Source organism: Crassostrea angulata, chromosome 10 (genome assembly GCF_025612915.1).
Source record: "Crassostrea angulata isolate pt1a10 chromosome 10, ASM2561291v2, whole genome shotgun sequence".
NCBI lineage: Eukaryota > Metazoa > Mollusca > Bivalvia > Ostreida > Ostreidae > Magallana > Magallana angulata.
Genome location: NC_069120.1, coordinates 987,209 through 1,003,581, shown reverse-complemented (window position 1 = coordinate 1,003,581; position 16,373 = coordinate 987,209). Strand labels below are relative to the sequence as shown.

Sequence of the window (16,373 nt, the reverse complement as noted above, 5' to 3'; positions counted from 1 at the left end):
TCAACATGGTAGACGGACGTCTCGGCCCAACGACACCTCGGCCCAGGGCGGTTGACACGTCGGCCCAGACGGGTCGGCCCAAAACTATTGACTCCTCGGCCCATGAACAAGACACCTCGGCCCACAGAAATTTTCAGTTACAAATATGTACAAGACACCTCAGCCCAAAGAAACTTGCGTTAGCATTTTAAATTATAAACAGGGGCAGGTAATTACTGTATCTATTCATTTATGTCGTTAAACTATAAATGTTTATTTGTCTGATGATTCAACTTAGAAAATTCCACTAAGTACATTTGTAAATGCAGTGCCAGATGCCAACCTACCAAGTTTCATCTGAATCAGATCAAGTATATCTTAGGGTATGTGTTAGGAATCAATAAACAGTGTGTATTACTGATAAAAACATGATTTATATGGTGGATATATATCATTTTTGAGAATGTATTACACCTTTTAACAATTCATCAATGCCGTTGAAATAATTCAAATGTACACCATGGTCTAGCATGTAAAATGTTCCTATTGTTGATATGTTTGAAGTGTAGAAGAAAGTGATAATTTTTACATGTAAGAAACTAATGACAACTTTTTAGAAGTTTTACCTTTGCTGGTATATTTTGTTTTCAATGTAGAGAAATTTTACCTTTGTTGGTATATTTTGTGTTTTCAATGTAGAGAAATTTTACCTTTGTTGATATATTTTGTGTTTTCAATGTAGAGAAAAGTTTTGATCGATCACAATTAATGCATACAGTAAATCTTGAAAAAGCAATAGCTTTACAATAGTTACATTTCAAATGTCTTTTTCTGTGATAAAACGACAAGTTAGATTTTGTTTTTATTTTTTAATAAATTCATAATCGTCACATTGCATCTTCAACGAAGTCACGTAGTTGTTTTACTCAGCATGGTACCACACAATCTGCGTTACTTGAAAAAGTGATACGTATCAAATTACATACACTGTTGGGGCACAAAATGATGAAAAAAATATAAAAATAGTACGAGAGCAGAATGACTCACTTTTATCAAAATATCATATAGCTGCATATTTCAATGGGTATGTTAATTTCTATCCTGAAAATCTCCTGTAAAGAAGAAAATGATTCTTGTAGAATTCTAAAACAAACGTCATATCCTGAAGCAAAATTGGAACGCTTGTTCAGAGTGGACTATATCTTTGTTATACCATTGTTAATTTGACCGCTTTGCTTCCTCCGTAGCACCACCAAATGTTGACCACCTCCTCATCTGATGGTTGTGTACAAGTTCACAAGCTGAGCTCAGGGGAGCCCATTCCTGTTTCATCCTTGAACGTTCATAATAATGAGGCCTGGATCACAGTTTCAATTACTGAGACACCAATGTTGTCTGCACAGGTTGGCATATTTACACAAATATCTAGAAATTTTAACAATCCAAAATCACCCGAACTTCAATAATTTTAAAGGAAGTTTTTATCTGTCTTAAATTGTTCTTGTCAAGATATCAACCTTCTTGATTAGCATGGAGTTGCATATTTACTGTTTTGAATCTAAGATATTGTACATTAACTGATTATTCTGCTGTGTATGTTTTGTTCAATACCATTACCTAAGAAACCTTTATATATAAATTTGTAGGTTTGATGTTAACTAATGGGCTAGAATATGAAAAAGTCTTCTTCACCAATACTCTTCAGTAAAAGGTAGGTCTATTTATAACCTGGCTATGAAGGAACATACTACACTACATGCAGATATTAGCAAAATAATTTAATGATTTACATATACTAGTTTTAATAAATACATGTTTGACACAGTAAGTTTTGTAATTTTGCAAGATTTGGTAAAAATAAAAATCCATTTAAGCAAAATTTGTATTTAATCTCATAGCAACCTCGTAACAACGTGCTCTTTTTATAATCATTGCTTGCAATTATGGAATTTTACAATGAAAAACCAAGATGTTGGATAAATGAACGTAATGTTTGAAAAATACCTATTTTATTCTTTTAGTTATTTTTTTTTTAGTTTTGCAAATTAAAAAAAATCACACTTCTAATTTTCGTTTCAGAAGAATTTTTTGAGAGCATAAATTCAGGGGGTCCATACGAACTATACGACTTTATACATAGTTATGGACCTTTTTACTGATGTTCATAAATGTTGATAAAATGTTGATGTTTTAGGGTTTTTCTTTTTTAAAAGGTTGGCTGAATTCACAATTGTAACGTGTAATATTGCATAAAAAGAATCTTGTTTTTGCTATCAAGTTAAAAAACGCTAACTTACATAATTTCACCAAAGAATATTTTAAAGTATATCTACATTTTTCAGCGTCTTAGTCTGTGATGTTGAGCAAGAGGATCGGAAAGGCTACATCCACTCTCGCTCGACTTTCAAAAAGAGTTTGGACAAAGCCCACACTAAAAACTAGTACCAAAATGGCAGTATACAACGCCTGCATAATCAGCACCTTGCTGTACGGTAGCGATGTCTGCGCCGCATCCTAGGCATTTCATGGCAGGACAAGGTGCCTAACACAGAAGTCCTGTCTCGGGCGAACCTTCCAAGAATGTTCACTATGCTTCGACAGCGCACGTTATGCTGGCTCCGGCATGTGCATCGAATGGATGACGGACGTATTCCCAAGGACATCTTGTATGGAGAATTGAGAACTGGGAAACTAAGCACTGGGCACCCACAACTTCGATTCAAGGATGTCGTAAAAAGAGACATGAAGGCCCTTGATATTGACGTGCGATCTTGGGAAGACCTAGCAGCAGATCGACCCAGATGGAGGTCCACACTACTTAGACAGATCAAGTCAGGGGAAAAAAAGTTTGTGCATGCAGCAGAAAACGCGGACAACGAAAGCAGCGCTTAACCCCAAAAGATCAGAAACCATTTACATATGTGACTCTTGCGGAAAAGAACGTCTCTCCCGTATAGGACTTTTCAGCCACAAACGTTGCTGTCAGAGAAAGACAAAATAGGATACAATATCCCATGGTCGTCTGCGACCGATGGAGGCCTACTAAGTCTGTAATAACGATTCAAATTAAATTTGTAATGTATCGTTTAATAATTTCATCAATAACGCAAAAGACGTATTCTTTGCTGTTGTAAGCGGGGCTTGCATACATGTACTTATATAAAATGAAAATAGCGTAAAAATGTCAATGTGGTATAATATTTGATCGTACAATTGCCAAAAATCATTTAAATACACGAATAATTAATAAAGAATCATTCTTTGAGTATTGTGAGGCATTAAGGATGTGGCGTGATCCAATCTATCATATAGCCCTTCGAGCCATAATTGTGATTGTGTTAAATTTTCTACATATTATTTTTGGCATTTTTTATTTCAGCTGTATAAATTTACTTTTATCATTACAATGATAAAATCATTTATATTAAACTGTTATACGTGTTATCCCTTAAAATTAAAAATACCAAAGGGTCAGTTTTATATTTAATTCTGGTTGTTGATTGGCTGGGAGAATTTTCCCGCGGTGCATAGCAGGTAGTTTTCTTTCGAACTCAGGAGAGTTGGACATTATATGTCTGAGATATACAACTCAATATGACTTCTGACATGACTTCATACTGTAAGTTCTTTTACTTCTTAATTCACAGTTAAACTCTAATTAAATAGCGTAAATATTTTTGATTGTCGATAGTTTTGACGTAATCGGGTAAAAAAAAAAACGAAAAAAGTACGTAGACAATTAGGTGTTTAATTTTGGTCTAACTATTAGTATGAAAAACGTCAGTCATCATGAAACCCAGTGGAAGATTGTATTTGCTGACAAGGTCGTTGTATCGACCTAAGAACTTACAAAAAGATGACTTCAAACGAGACTGTTGATAGTTTTGTTTTATCAACTTGTTTGTCAGTAGCTTGCCTCGCCCTAGAAACTGTTCATACGAAGAGCATGCCCTTGCGTATCGAATTAACTGAGAGACAAAAACACCATATGCAGGTGATGAAGGTATATTGCTACATAAGTAAGGAACGTTGGCTATAAAAAAAATTGAAGTCATCGCTTTTATCATTAAGTTTTGTTGTTCGGTTACCGTCAGTGTCAATTTCCAATAAAATATCCAAATATAAAACAGATGACGCAGACTCAGTGGTATTTTTTATTTTAAATTCACTGGGATATATTGAGTCGACGTAAGTATGGAAATAACAATTGTTATTTGATAATACGTCGTCGATATACCTGAATGTTGAGTTGAAGGCCACAGCGAGTGATTTATTTTTTTCACATACAAGTTTTTTAATACATTCTGCTTCATAAGAATACAAAAATAGGTCTGCTAACAATGGAGCACGTTTTGTACCAATGGGAATTTCAACAGATTGTTGGAAGACTTGATTTCCAAAAACTACATAGATGTTGTCTATCAGAAACTTAAGCATCTTCAGAGTACTTGTGTGTGCAATCAGAATGGTTTTTAATAAAATAATTTTTTAGATTTGCAATGACAAGGTGAGCATTTTTACGACTTCTTTTTTTGTTGAAGAAACAACTGTCGATGATATCAAAAAGCCTAGATTTTAATTTGTCATGAAGAATGGTTGTATAAAGCGTTGAAAAATCATAAGTTTTGATGCTATTGATTTTGGTAAGATTTTGAGACCTCAAGTTTTCTAATAATTCTTTAGAGTTTTTTAGTATCCACATCTGATTCACTTTTGGAGTATATTGTTGTACAGTACTCTTGAGGTTTCTTTTTCACTACTGTAAGAATTTTAGTAAGGAGTGAAGAGAGAGGGTTGGTGGAGCATTTACTGGAACCTGCTATATATCTCTGTTTGTAAGGATTTTTGTGAAGCTTTGGAATCCAGTACAAATAAGGTAAATCAAATTCATTTTGTTTGTTGGCGATATCCATAACCGATTTATGATTTTGAAGTATTTCCTGCTTGGAAAGGCTGCTCTGGGTGTAAGTAGGATTACTACTGAATCGAAACCTAGTTCTTCGAAAATGCTTTTTATTTAATGTGCCTTACAAACAAAGACAATGCTGTTTCTTGCCTTAAGAGCAGGTGCACGATAATACTGATCGTGCAATCTGTCTAGTTCTTTTCTCACTTCTGTTCTTTGAAAACAGAAGGATAGATGGTCTCATCTGATCTCATAGTCATTTAATACGAGATTTTAATGTACATCTGATGTCTTTAACCCACTCTGACAAGGTATCAATGTCTTCTTCTTCGGATTTTGCCCATCGCTTGGCGTAATCATGATACGACGCCATGTGAAGGATCTAGGTTCCATAAATTTTGATCCTTTCATGATAAGTGATTTAGGTCTTCGTTGTTAACTAGATTAACATCACCAGTAATGACGTGTTCGGCAGGACTATAGTTGTAGGGTGAGGAAGAACATGAGCACGCTGGAGGATTATCTTTCAGATGTTCAATATTAAGGTCTTGTAGAGTTTGTTTATAATTGAAGGGTTGAAGTATAATTTGAAATACAAGGGGTTGACTTTAACTTGAAATATGGTGGAATGCAGGACTGAACTTTTTTTGTGATTAAGAATAGTGTTAGTATTAACGGCATCGATTCCCTTGTTGGCATACTGCAGTTTGAAAAAATAACGTAGTGCATGAGCAGTATTTTCTGTTTTTTTGTAGATTTAAAAAGCCGATGATAAGCAATATCCATAATCATGGATTCGAGTCTGAATTCCGGAAAAGTAAAAAAGCCAAAAAGCGGCCGGTGCCTTTCCTTGACGTTTTGAAGAAGATTGTTTAACTCTTTCAAAGGGACAGAGTAAAGTTTGGTGCGAATGAAATAGAGACCCAATTCTTTTTTTACATAGGGTAATAATGAATCAAAAAGACACATCGTGTATAATTGGTTTGTTATAAGACCGATGTCCATGACTACGCCTACGTCTCTTGGTGTTGTTAAAAAGTCCTATTACATTAACATTGGTACACTGTGGATTGATGTCCATGACTTCGCCTTCGTCTCTTGGTGTTGTTAAAAAGTCCCATTACATTAACATTGGTAAACTGTGGAGTTGAAATTCACAATATCGTTGCATCCATACGGAAAGGCCGTACCTAGTTTTCTGATCCAAAGTTCTTTTTGTTGTCTACGGAATTGCGTACTCAGCGATGGGTTATTGGTATAATGGTAACTTTTTTCTAGAATTTCAACTTTCATAGAGAAAAAAGAATGATCAGGGGAATTAAAATGTTTGTATAAAAGCTGCTGACCACCGCTATTGATTTGTAATCTGTGACCTGATATTCGTTTGCTCAGTGAACCTTTGGTTTCACCAACATAGTTGAGTCCACAAGGTTACATTCGATTCCGTAAAAATTATTATCTGTTGGGATTTATCAAATATAGTGTTCTATACGCACATATTAATGTTTAACAGGATCCTGACTTGATTAACAGCATTTGTCATAATTATTTGAAGTGGAACCTGATCCCAATCACAAATTACAATTTTTTGTTACCTAAATATATCTATAGATTGTTTATATGGAAATGGATATGATATATCGATCTCTAAATGTATAAATAAATGACTTAGTAATGTTGCATATGAACGTGTAGAAATTACATGGATGGAGTAATTGTTTATGTAAGACCGATAACTCATATAATTATGAACATCGTATAATTGTTGTGTATAAATTGTTTATATCATTATCATGTTATGCATATTATAAGGCATACTCTCATTGTATATTTCATGCAGGGTTTTTGTTTTAATACAGAGTATAAATTTCGAACCATTAGTATTGTAATTCTTGGTATAACGCCCAATTGTAACGCTACATCATAATGATCATCTCATAATACTCAAAGAATGTTTTTAATTTCTTAAATATAAAGTAAAGTACACAAAGTAAGCATTACTGGTATGGCAAATGACACTAGTCAACTATGATAACTGTATCCTCTTATCTATAAGTCATCTCAGAGGTAAGCTTCAGACAAAAACATTTACAGCGACTCGTAAATCTATCGTTTTCTGTCCTTGGTTTTTGGCTGTAGGGGTAACCAGGGATGATGTTATTTTTCCAAACTGTATTTATGCCTTTACAAATTTTGGCCAGGAGAGCTACCGAACGCTGAGTACAGGAAGGGTACACCCAGGGGTATCCATTGTCAGCTTTGGCCAAGGTCTCTAGAACTGTAGGCAGTTATTTTACCCTAATTGTGTTCTCATTATTCACATATGAGAGGAAATTTGGCCGTTAATCCTACATCATCATGTTGAGCATCCTACCATCTTTTTGGTAGACTGATTGATTTATCTAGGCATAGGATGTGTAATGGGAGTGCATTAAATTTCATAAGTGATGGAAGTCAATTAAATAATCGTGTATCCTTGACTTTTTGTACCGTCTTTGTCAAACAAACTACAGAAAAATGCAAGTGTTTTGAGAAGGACTGCTTTATGAACATGTCATGTTCAATGTCCTTACTCTCCTACTAATTACCCCTTCGTATCTAAATTCATTGACATGTGGATGAAGATCTTGTAAACAATACTCATCGGACATTGATATCTATAGTGACATCTTTAACATGAAAAAACTGTATTATTTAACCGTTTGTAAAAGTAGACAGTGAAATGAGTTTTCTTCAAGCCTAGATTGTTGTCGATCCCTTTTCTTTGGTTAGTTCTGCCTCTACATGCAATATAAATTTTGTCAACATGCAAGATAGTTATGTTGACATAATTTAATTTATCTTGCATGTAGGGGTCAGCAATATGCCACCATATTTTTCTTATGGGACACACAGTATGCTTTATCCAGGACACAGGCCAATGTCACGCTAAGAATATCCGTAAAATGTTCTTCGAATATATCATTTTGAATAACTTGGGACGATTTTTTCTTCAAATAATTAATGATAAGAGGGTTATTGTTTATTTAAAAAATAAAAAATGTTACAATGTATAACAGACTCTAATTATAATCTTAAGACAGCTTGTGTTTTATTGTAATTAAATACGACGTGTTCCTGGCTGTCTGAAATATATCTTATTTTAAGATTTGTGTTCCACAGGAGGAGAGAAAATTGTGTTCATCAACTACAATACGTTAATTTATCCATGACAAACAAATGTATCTGAATGGACCTTTAACAACAAACAACAAAACCTTTTTATTTCATTTATAATACACAGAAAAATTGTTTTCAAAAACCAGATCGACAAGAAAGTGTTTTTTTGGGGTTAAAAATAGATTTATTTAGGATATAGAGGAGGAAATAATCAGAGGATCCAGCAATGAAAAAGGTTAATGATGGCCAACTTTATAGTTGCTTTTGATGATTCCTGTAAAAGTCGATGTATTTGCACCTTTTCAGAAATTATTTTGATATTTTTTATATATTTTTTGATTTTTGAAAATTGGAACACAATAAACAAAATACACATACATAAAAAATTTTCGTTCTGAATTTTTTTTATTTTTCCATGGCGTCATTTGATGGGGGGGGGGGTGGTGAAGGGGTGTTGTCGTCGTGATATTATGATGTAATGATAAAATGAAGCTTTCTAGATGAATTGACATAAAATAAAAAGTAGAAAATGTAAGCTTTAGAAATTTTGAAAACAAAAATATTCTCTCCTTGTGGTTAATTTTTCTAATTTTCTAATGAATGAATTCATTGTACCAATATACGTTTGCAATACACTCAAAATAAATTGCAAATTTCGTGCATTAATTTTTGATATCTTGAGATGAGTCAATTTAATTACCAGATGGTGGAATTGATGTTGTAGACATAATTAAACAGAATGAATAAATCGATCATTTAAACCTCACCCCCGAATTAGAATCGTGAGGATAGGAGGAGACGGTGTTTTTTTTGTTTTTGTTCTTTTTATGCTTTTTTGTCTTGTCAAGATTTCGGATAAGGCTAACCCCCCCCCCCCCCCCCCTCCTCACTTTCAATTTGCTTTCGACGTCTATGTATTGTAGCATTTTTTGATTTGAAGTGCAAAAAATTGCAACTTCCTATAAACGTATATCCCAATCGTATATGTACCCATATTTTAAGAGGACCCCTAAATAAAAACAGATGGTAGATTTTCCAGGATATTTGCAGGTACACTAGGGTTGGTGTATATTGCACAATATTAAATTTTGCAGTTTTGGTGTTGTAGTTTTTACGCAAAAAAAATTAAAGTCGGCCTGCGTTGATTTTTTTTAGACGTTTCATTTTTATTTATTTTACATGATAAAGGTTTATTTGATAAAGAGATATGTTTCAGTTCCTAATAAAAATTAATCACCAATAAAATTATATAATTTTCGCTTTAAATAACCACCAGGAATTAGAAAAAAACATTTATAAAATAAACATTTATAAAATAAACTTTAATAAAATAAACAACTGTGTGGAAGACCTTGACCAAGTGCCATCACATTTTGCAAGAACTTATGTGTATCAAAATACTGAGATTTTTATCTATTATTATTTGAATTACGAGCATTTTAATCTTTATCATTGAAACCTTTTAATGAATGTCTTAATATGCTGTGTCTCTCGTAGCAATTTAGCGTCACAGAAAACCGATCGGAATCGAGATACAACTTTTGTAAAAGTAAAACAGACGATATTATTGATGTGAAGATTTATTGTTTTGAAACCCATTTCTGTGGTAAATAGGCTATCAATGCCAAATATATTCTTATTGAATACAGTACACAGACTAAATGCAGTTTCACTGTAGAGTATTGATGTCTAGTCATGTCTAAGTTTTGTAACAATTTATTTTTTCTCAAAGAATTCAGTGGTTTTAAAATAAATTTCTTTAAAATATAACACGTTAATATATCCAATTTTTTTCAGAAAACATGCAGGAGTGAAATGAAAAACTAATAATATTGGTAAGATACAAAACAATTAAATAATGCAAAAATTTAAACAAAAAATATTTATATGCTCCGAATATTTCAATGGGCTATTTGTTTATAATGTGTGACAGGGATGTTAAAACTAATCACCATGTGTATTATGACTAAAAAATTCAATGACAATTATAACATTTTAACATAACTGAATAAATTTTGTAAGTCTGAAACTCTTTATTCTTCTAAAGGATGTCATTTCTACAAGAAATCTACAGATACATTAAATACAGGGACAATTTAACATGACTGAATAAATTTTGTTACTCTAAAACTCTTTCTTCCTCTAAATGATATCATTTCTACATGAATCTACAGATACGTTAAACAGGTCCTGTTAAATACAGAGACAAGTGCCAACCTACCAAGTTTCAAACAAAACAGATCAGGTAAACCTTTGTGTAGGTATCAGGAACATGGACAACTGTGTGTATTCATTTATATAGATTTATAACTGTTTAAACAAATTTGATCAATAATATTCTCAAGAATGTACCTCACCATTTAAGCATTCATCAATGCCATGGCAATGCTTCAATTGTTATTGATAAATTACACGTTTATTTAATTTTAATCTGTAGAAATTGTAAAATAAATGAATTTTACAGTATAATAAGGAGATAAACTATATACAAATACAACACAAACAGGCTAGTTATCTTATATGTACAAAACTGTATTAAACCCTAACAATGTATTAAAACAAGAGTGAATATTGTAGGGGTGAGAACTTTCGATACGCTGCATCTGGATGGTTTCCTGTGAGGGGCAGAGAGAAGTTATAATTCTAACCAACGTGACCATGTGGAGGTTCGTACTTGTACAAAATCAAAATAATTATCATTGTAAAAAGCATTATAAGTAACCTTCCTTATTAGGTCACCTGAGTGACTTGGGTGACCTACATGTATTGCGATGCGTTTTCGTTTATTGTCATGCAGTCGTCCTTCGTGCATTAGTACTCATTAATTTTAAAAATTTTCAGGTTTTTTTTAGCCTGCTAGCTAGGATTACCTATCCTGACTATATTTAATGTGTTAATGTATCATATAATTTGGGTAAAAACTGTAAAAATAAATTCAATTTTGAAAAATTCCCTATGTTGTCGAACATTCAGCAGTGTACATGGTTATGATATGCATGGATGCCAACAAGAAAATTGTAAAATTTTGGCCCATGGGTCCGGGGTTTTTGTTTTAAGTTTGGTTTTTAGCGTCCATATACTAAATATGGATTCTATGATTCTTTGAGGAATTTCCACTCTACTACTGAAGTGTTAGCAGTCAAACTATTTACGTGATAAGATGGAGAGGGAAGTCTGTACCAAAATTGTAAAATTTATGCCCTCTCAGGGGGGACTTTTTTTGTAATATATTAGTAAATCATGGAGCAAATCATTATAATTATATATCATACTATCGAACATCTTGCAGAAAACTAAGTCTGTACCAAAATTGTAAAATGTATGCCCTCTCAGTCAGTGGTTCTGCTGTTAGGGTGGGACTCTTTTTGTAATATAGTAAATCATGGAGCAAATCACTGAAATTATATTTTATATATACTACCGGGCATCTTGCAGAAAACTAAGTTCTTGGTTTTGTTGATGACTTTACTGAGTCAATGTCACTGGCGTTGTGTGGGATGAGACTATTTTTCTTCGTTGGGGGGGGGGGGGTGATTGGTCATCTAAGTGCAGTATGAGGATCAACCAGAAGTGCAAAATGCAAAAAGCATGACCCTTAGATTAAAGATTCGTGTGTGTGTGTGTGGGGGGGGGGGGGCAACAAAAAACTGAGTAGATGGTTTAGATGAGATAAAGATATTTGACCGTAATAGTAAAATTTATAACCTTTGGTTGAGTGGTTCTGTATCTTTCTTTTTTAAATACATACATATATTTATTTAAATAATTTATGATTTACATGCTGGAAATAAAAGAACATTAACCTCATGACAAAATAAGTCAACTTACTCATGTTGGTCATAATTCTCCCTTCTCTAGCCATTGAATAAAATCAAATATTTTGAAGATTTCAGAATACCAAATCCATTATCTTCTGAACTATTTGTAATCCCATGAATCGTGAAATCTTGTTTCTAAGCAAAATACTACAGCCTATTTTGTTTTAATAACTAAAACTGTTAGCTGCGATTCTGTGAATCCTCTACATACTCAGGTGAACTTTAGGGCCCTTGGGCCTCTTGTTTGTTGTGAGATATATCTATTGTATTCCTAATTCTTTCTTCTGAAGTGCCATAGAGGCGTTACATGCTTTTTAATTAACATATTTCATATGCAGGTATTGCTGTGACAGTCTAAGTGTCTACAACATTATGGAAGTAATTGGAAGGACTGTTTGCATATGAAATACAAGTAAGTAATCAGGTAATTAAATTCATCAATATTTAATCAAAGAAATGGCAGTAACAGGTTATTAAATAATTTATTAAAACAAAGTTTGCATAGTAAGAATTATAAATATGCATTGAGTTATTATTTTAAAAATTAAAAAAATCAGCATAATTCACAATCATAATTAATTTGTATGTAATATCTTTATCAGTCTGTTTACTATATACAGTAGTATATTCATTTGCTTACATGCATCAGTATACAATGAAGTATAAATTATCATGATTATAGAGATTGTTCACCTGTAATATAAACAGCCATGTTGTTTACATGTACATTTTCTGTTATTTATACACACACTTTGTTTACATATAATATATACACATGGTTTGTTTGTATATAATACATATACTGTGTTTATATATAGTTCATATCAATGAAACATACCCACAGTTTACATATTTGTTGGTAATACACACAGTTTGTTTACATGTAATACTGGATTTTCTTCACTTTACCTGTGATCAACTCAGCCACAAAGAGGTTGTCTCTGGTGTCCACACATAAACCATGTGGACGCTGTAAATGACAGTTGTCAATGTAGCGGAGGAACTGTCCGTCCTGATCCAGGATGTGGATACGGTGGTTGTCACAGTCTGCTGTCAGGATCCGACCCTGGCTGTCTGTTGTGATGCCGTATGGATTAAATGGTACCTCGGTAGTAGAGGGAGGACCAGTGTAGGTAAACCGGAGTTTCCCGGCCTGATTGACCACCACTACTGCACGGGCTCTATAGTCTGACACACAGATATCTAGGTTCCTGTTCTCACTGATGTATTTAGCATTATATAATCCACCAGATGAATAGAGAGGTTGTCCTTTGTCGTCGTACTGAATACTTTGTTTCTCTGTGGAGCCAGAGTAACGCACAACTTTTGTTGGTTTATAATCATCACTGACCAAGACAACCAGGAGGTCACCAGAGGAGGTACTACAGACACAGAGAGGACTCCACCCCCGTAGTCTGATCACTGTCTGTATCTGTGTATTCTTCACTATGTTCACAGTTCTATCATCATCAGTATAAACTAGATCCCCACTCCTTGTCACTGCTATGTCTCGTGGATCGTTCCCTGACTTGGTTTTGACTGACTTCACTAGTTTTCCCTTTAGGTTGTACAGTCTCATCTTGTTGTCCCAACCACGCGTCCATAGTTCTTCATCACTCAGACAGGACACACTGCCTAATCTATTAGAGTCTCCATACTCGGTGTTTATCTCCGTGATGATCCGTGGTACATCAATGAGCGGTCTGTCCGGGGGAGAGGACTCAGCACCGGGGGAATCCATGGTGTAGACTTGTTCTTCTGTTTTGATAGATGACGCTGACAGAGAACCAAACTGTTGATAAAGCTGTTCTTTGTTGATCTTCTGAGGGGTAAAACTTGGTAAGGACACGGTGAGTTTAGGAGGCAATCTTCTGAATTCAGCAATCTTGGATTTGTAGGCAGAGACACGGCTGACATCATTGGAGTGCTGTAACTTCTTCAGTTCAGCAATGCTCTGTGTGATTTCATCAATGGTGCGTGTGATTTCACCTTCCTGTTTGTTGAGGACGGCCAGGTGTTTGGTGTCCATTTCATTGAGATCAGATTTCTGTTTCTGTATAATGGTGTCTATTTCTCTGTGCAAGGCTTCTCCATGTTTGTCTATTGCTGTTGTCAATTTCTGGCTGTTTTTATTCAGAGCAGCTTTCTGAACTGGGATATTAGAGGCAATCTGTTGATATTTAGGAGAAATGGATTTCTCTAACTCTTGCATTTCTCTCTGTAAAAGTTCTTTTTTGCTTTCAATATGTAAAACAATGTCAACTGGTTTATGTCCTAAATGTTCTCCAGAAATACAGAGTGCACAAATAGGAATGTCACATTGTTCACAGTGAAGTTCACATTGTTTTGTGGAATGTTTAGGACACTTTGGGTAATTTGGAGTAGATCCCCTCTTTTTAAATGGCACCACTTTGTGTTCTGTGGATTCATCAGAGAGATGTTCCCCCACACAGGCTTTACACAGATGTATGTGACAAATATCACAATACAAAGGGGGGCCCGGGGTCTCACAGAGACGACACCGTAACACATCCTGGGCCCAAGTCCTAGGGTACATGGTCAGGCACACGATGTAAATTACTGGAGTACTAGATCCTGAAATCAAATATCTATGATTATTTATCTCTTGAAACTCCCAATGCTTTAGTGCCTATAAGAAATTAAATGTTTGTTATTATGACTACATACCTATTCTGTTATAAAGTAAACTGCCTGTGTGTATCATTCATATTTATCTTTAGTATATATATACTGTACTTTGACCTTTTCCTGTCCTTGCATGTTTTTACAGTGTAATTGTTAAAATTGATATCATAATTATAATATAAATATCAAAACACTTTCTTGGTCTAATGAATAAAAAGATATTTTCACTATTTTTTATCCATTCAAAGTAGAATATATCTGTTATTCCGATAGGTACAAACTGATTTACCTTAAACTTCTATCATGGCGGCTCCAGGTATTTACTCTTCCTGGTCTGGTTACCTGCCTAAAGTCACGTGATAGATTTTAAATGTCTCAGGGACGGACTAAATAGATGACCTATTTCTTTTATCCCCCCTCTGTCTGTCCTGTGTTGGGGATCATGTGAAAACTTTTATTAAAACATTGTAGAAGTCTCTGAGTATGTCAGCCACATGATTATTTGTGACATATTCAAAAAATGTTCTGCCAAGAAATGAAAATTGAATTAAGAACGTTAATACATGTGTAGATGGCTGAAAGAGAATTAAAACCATATACAATTTCTTTATATCAAAACTGAACTCCATATACCTAATTAATGTCGTAGTTGAGGTATGAAATGATTTAGTTCCACAAAATCGGCGTTTTGGCATGAAAATTTGGGTATTTCCAATATTTTATTAGAGTGGGGGACATGAAAGGGTGTGTTTGCTTCAACACCATTATTTATTGTGAAGTGTGACAAAATAAAAAATAATGATGCGTGGGCTTGTGTACCGGTACATGAAGCTGAAACAACCTTGCGCTCTATTCTCGGGGAAGCCAATAGTACATTCATAAATTAATAAAAAGAATGTCATAGGGGACAAGTGGTCTTTATGTTGGAGTCAAGTTCGTCTTGACTGGTGGGTGTTGTCCTGAATTGGGGGCAGGTTGTCTCTTAAATGGTGCATGTCTCTGTGGCGACATGTTTTGGGGAGAGCTTTTCTGACCTTCATATCAACCACCAAAGACAGCACTTTACTAAATGTAGTTACCTCTCTCTCTCTCTCTCTCTCTCTCTCTCTCTCTCTCTCTCTCTCTCTCTGTTATCCATTATTAGGGCCTCGATATACAGGTGACTTATAGTCATTAGTCTATTATTCCTTCTATCCATCATTCCATCCATCTGGATGTCCGATATCACTAGTACAGAGCATATAGTTTCTTTTCTCTTTGCCCAATCTGGGTCATACTTCACCCACAGAGTGTTTTGGGGTAAAGGATGTGCAGTGACTTTGAACAAAGTATGATGGTCACAGGTCATAGCCAACCTCTTTGTAAAGTCCCTGTCTTGAGACTTTGCCATATATAGTTTCTCCTTTCCCCTAAGTCTGACCTGAGTCCGTACGCTGCTGTTGTTAAGTCAAATCATTCTCCATGGCATGAAGGCGCATAAGACCGGTGCTTATCCACAGCTTGCGTGGTGCTAAGCAGATGTGAGTCATTGACTCGATCCCCTGAATGGGTCATCAGTCCATTGCAAGTAAACTCCTAGCGTAAGCTGGTACTCAATTTCAGCTGGGTGGACTTAGAAAATGTAGAGCAAGTATTCCTTGACTATATGCACAACACATAACATCATGAGACCACAGAGGGATTTGAATCAGTGACCTTTTGTTTACTGGTCTAACGCCTCTGACCACTGAGCCACGTGCTCCACCCATGCATTGTAGAGGAAGTTTAAATCAATCACAGATTAATCAAAGCATAGTTCACTTCAAAGTTATAGAATAAACCCCAATTTAACAATGTAATCATTACTTTTATTAAATGTGTCATTT

General features: G+C 34.5%; 1 protein-coding gene and 1 long non-coding RNA gene across 2 annotated transcripts; one reads left to right on the top strand and one right to left on the bottom strand.

The window, feature by feature from the left end:
• The first annotated feature begins 1,032 nt into the window (after positions 1-1,032).
• LOC128164566 (uncharacterized) lies at positions 1,033-3,568 on the top strand. The gene is made up of 3 exons (XR_008240965.1): positions 1,033-1,382; positions 1,626-1,690; positions 2,322-3,568. It is a non-coding gene; the product is annotated as an uncharacterized LOC128164566 (long non-coding RNA).
• An 8,764-nt stretch (positions 3,569-12,332) lies between these two features.
• LOC128164551 (tripartite motif-containing protein 3-like) lies at positions 12,333-14,838 on the bottom strand. Its single transcript, XM_052828465.1, has 2 exons — positions 14,798-14,838; positions 12,333-14,457 (listed from the first exon to the last, which is right to left on the bottom strand). Exon 2 carries the CDS (start codon positions 14,417-14,419, stop codon positions 12,740-12,742), a length of 1,680 nt encoding a protein of 559 aa, XP_052684425.1. The 5' UTR covers positions 14,420-14,457; positions 14,798-14,838; the 3' UTR covers positions 12,333-12,739.
• Between the last annotated feature and the right edge of the window lie 1,535 nt (positions 14,839-16,373).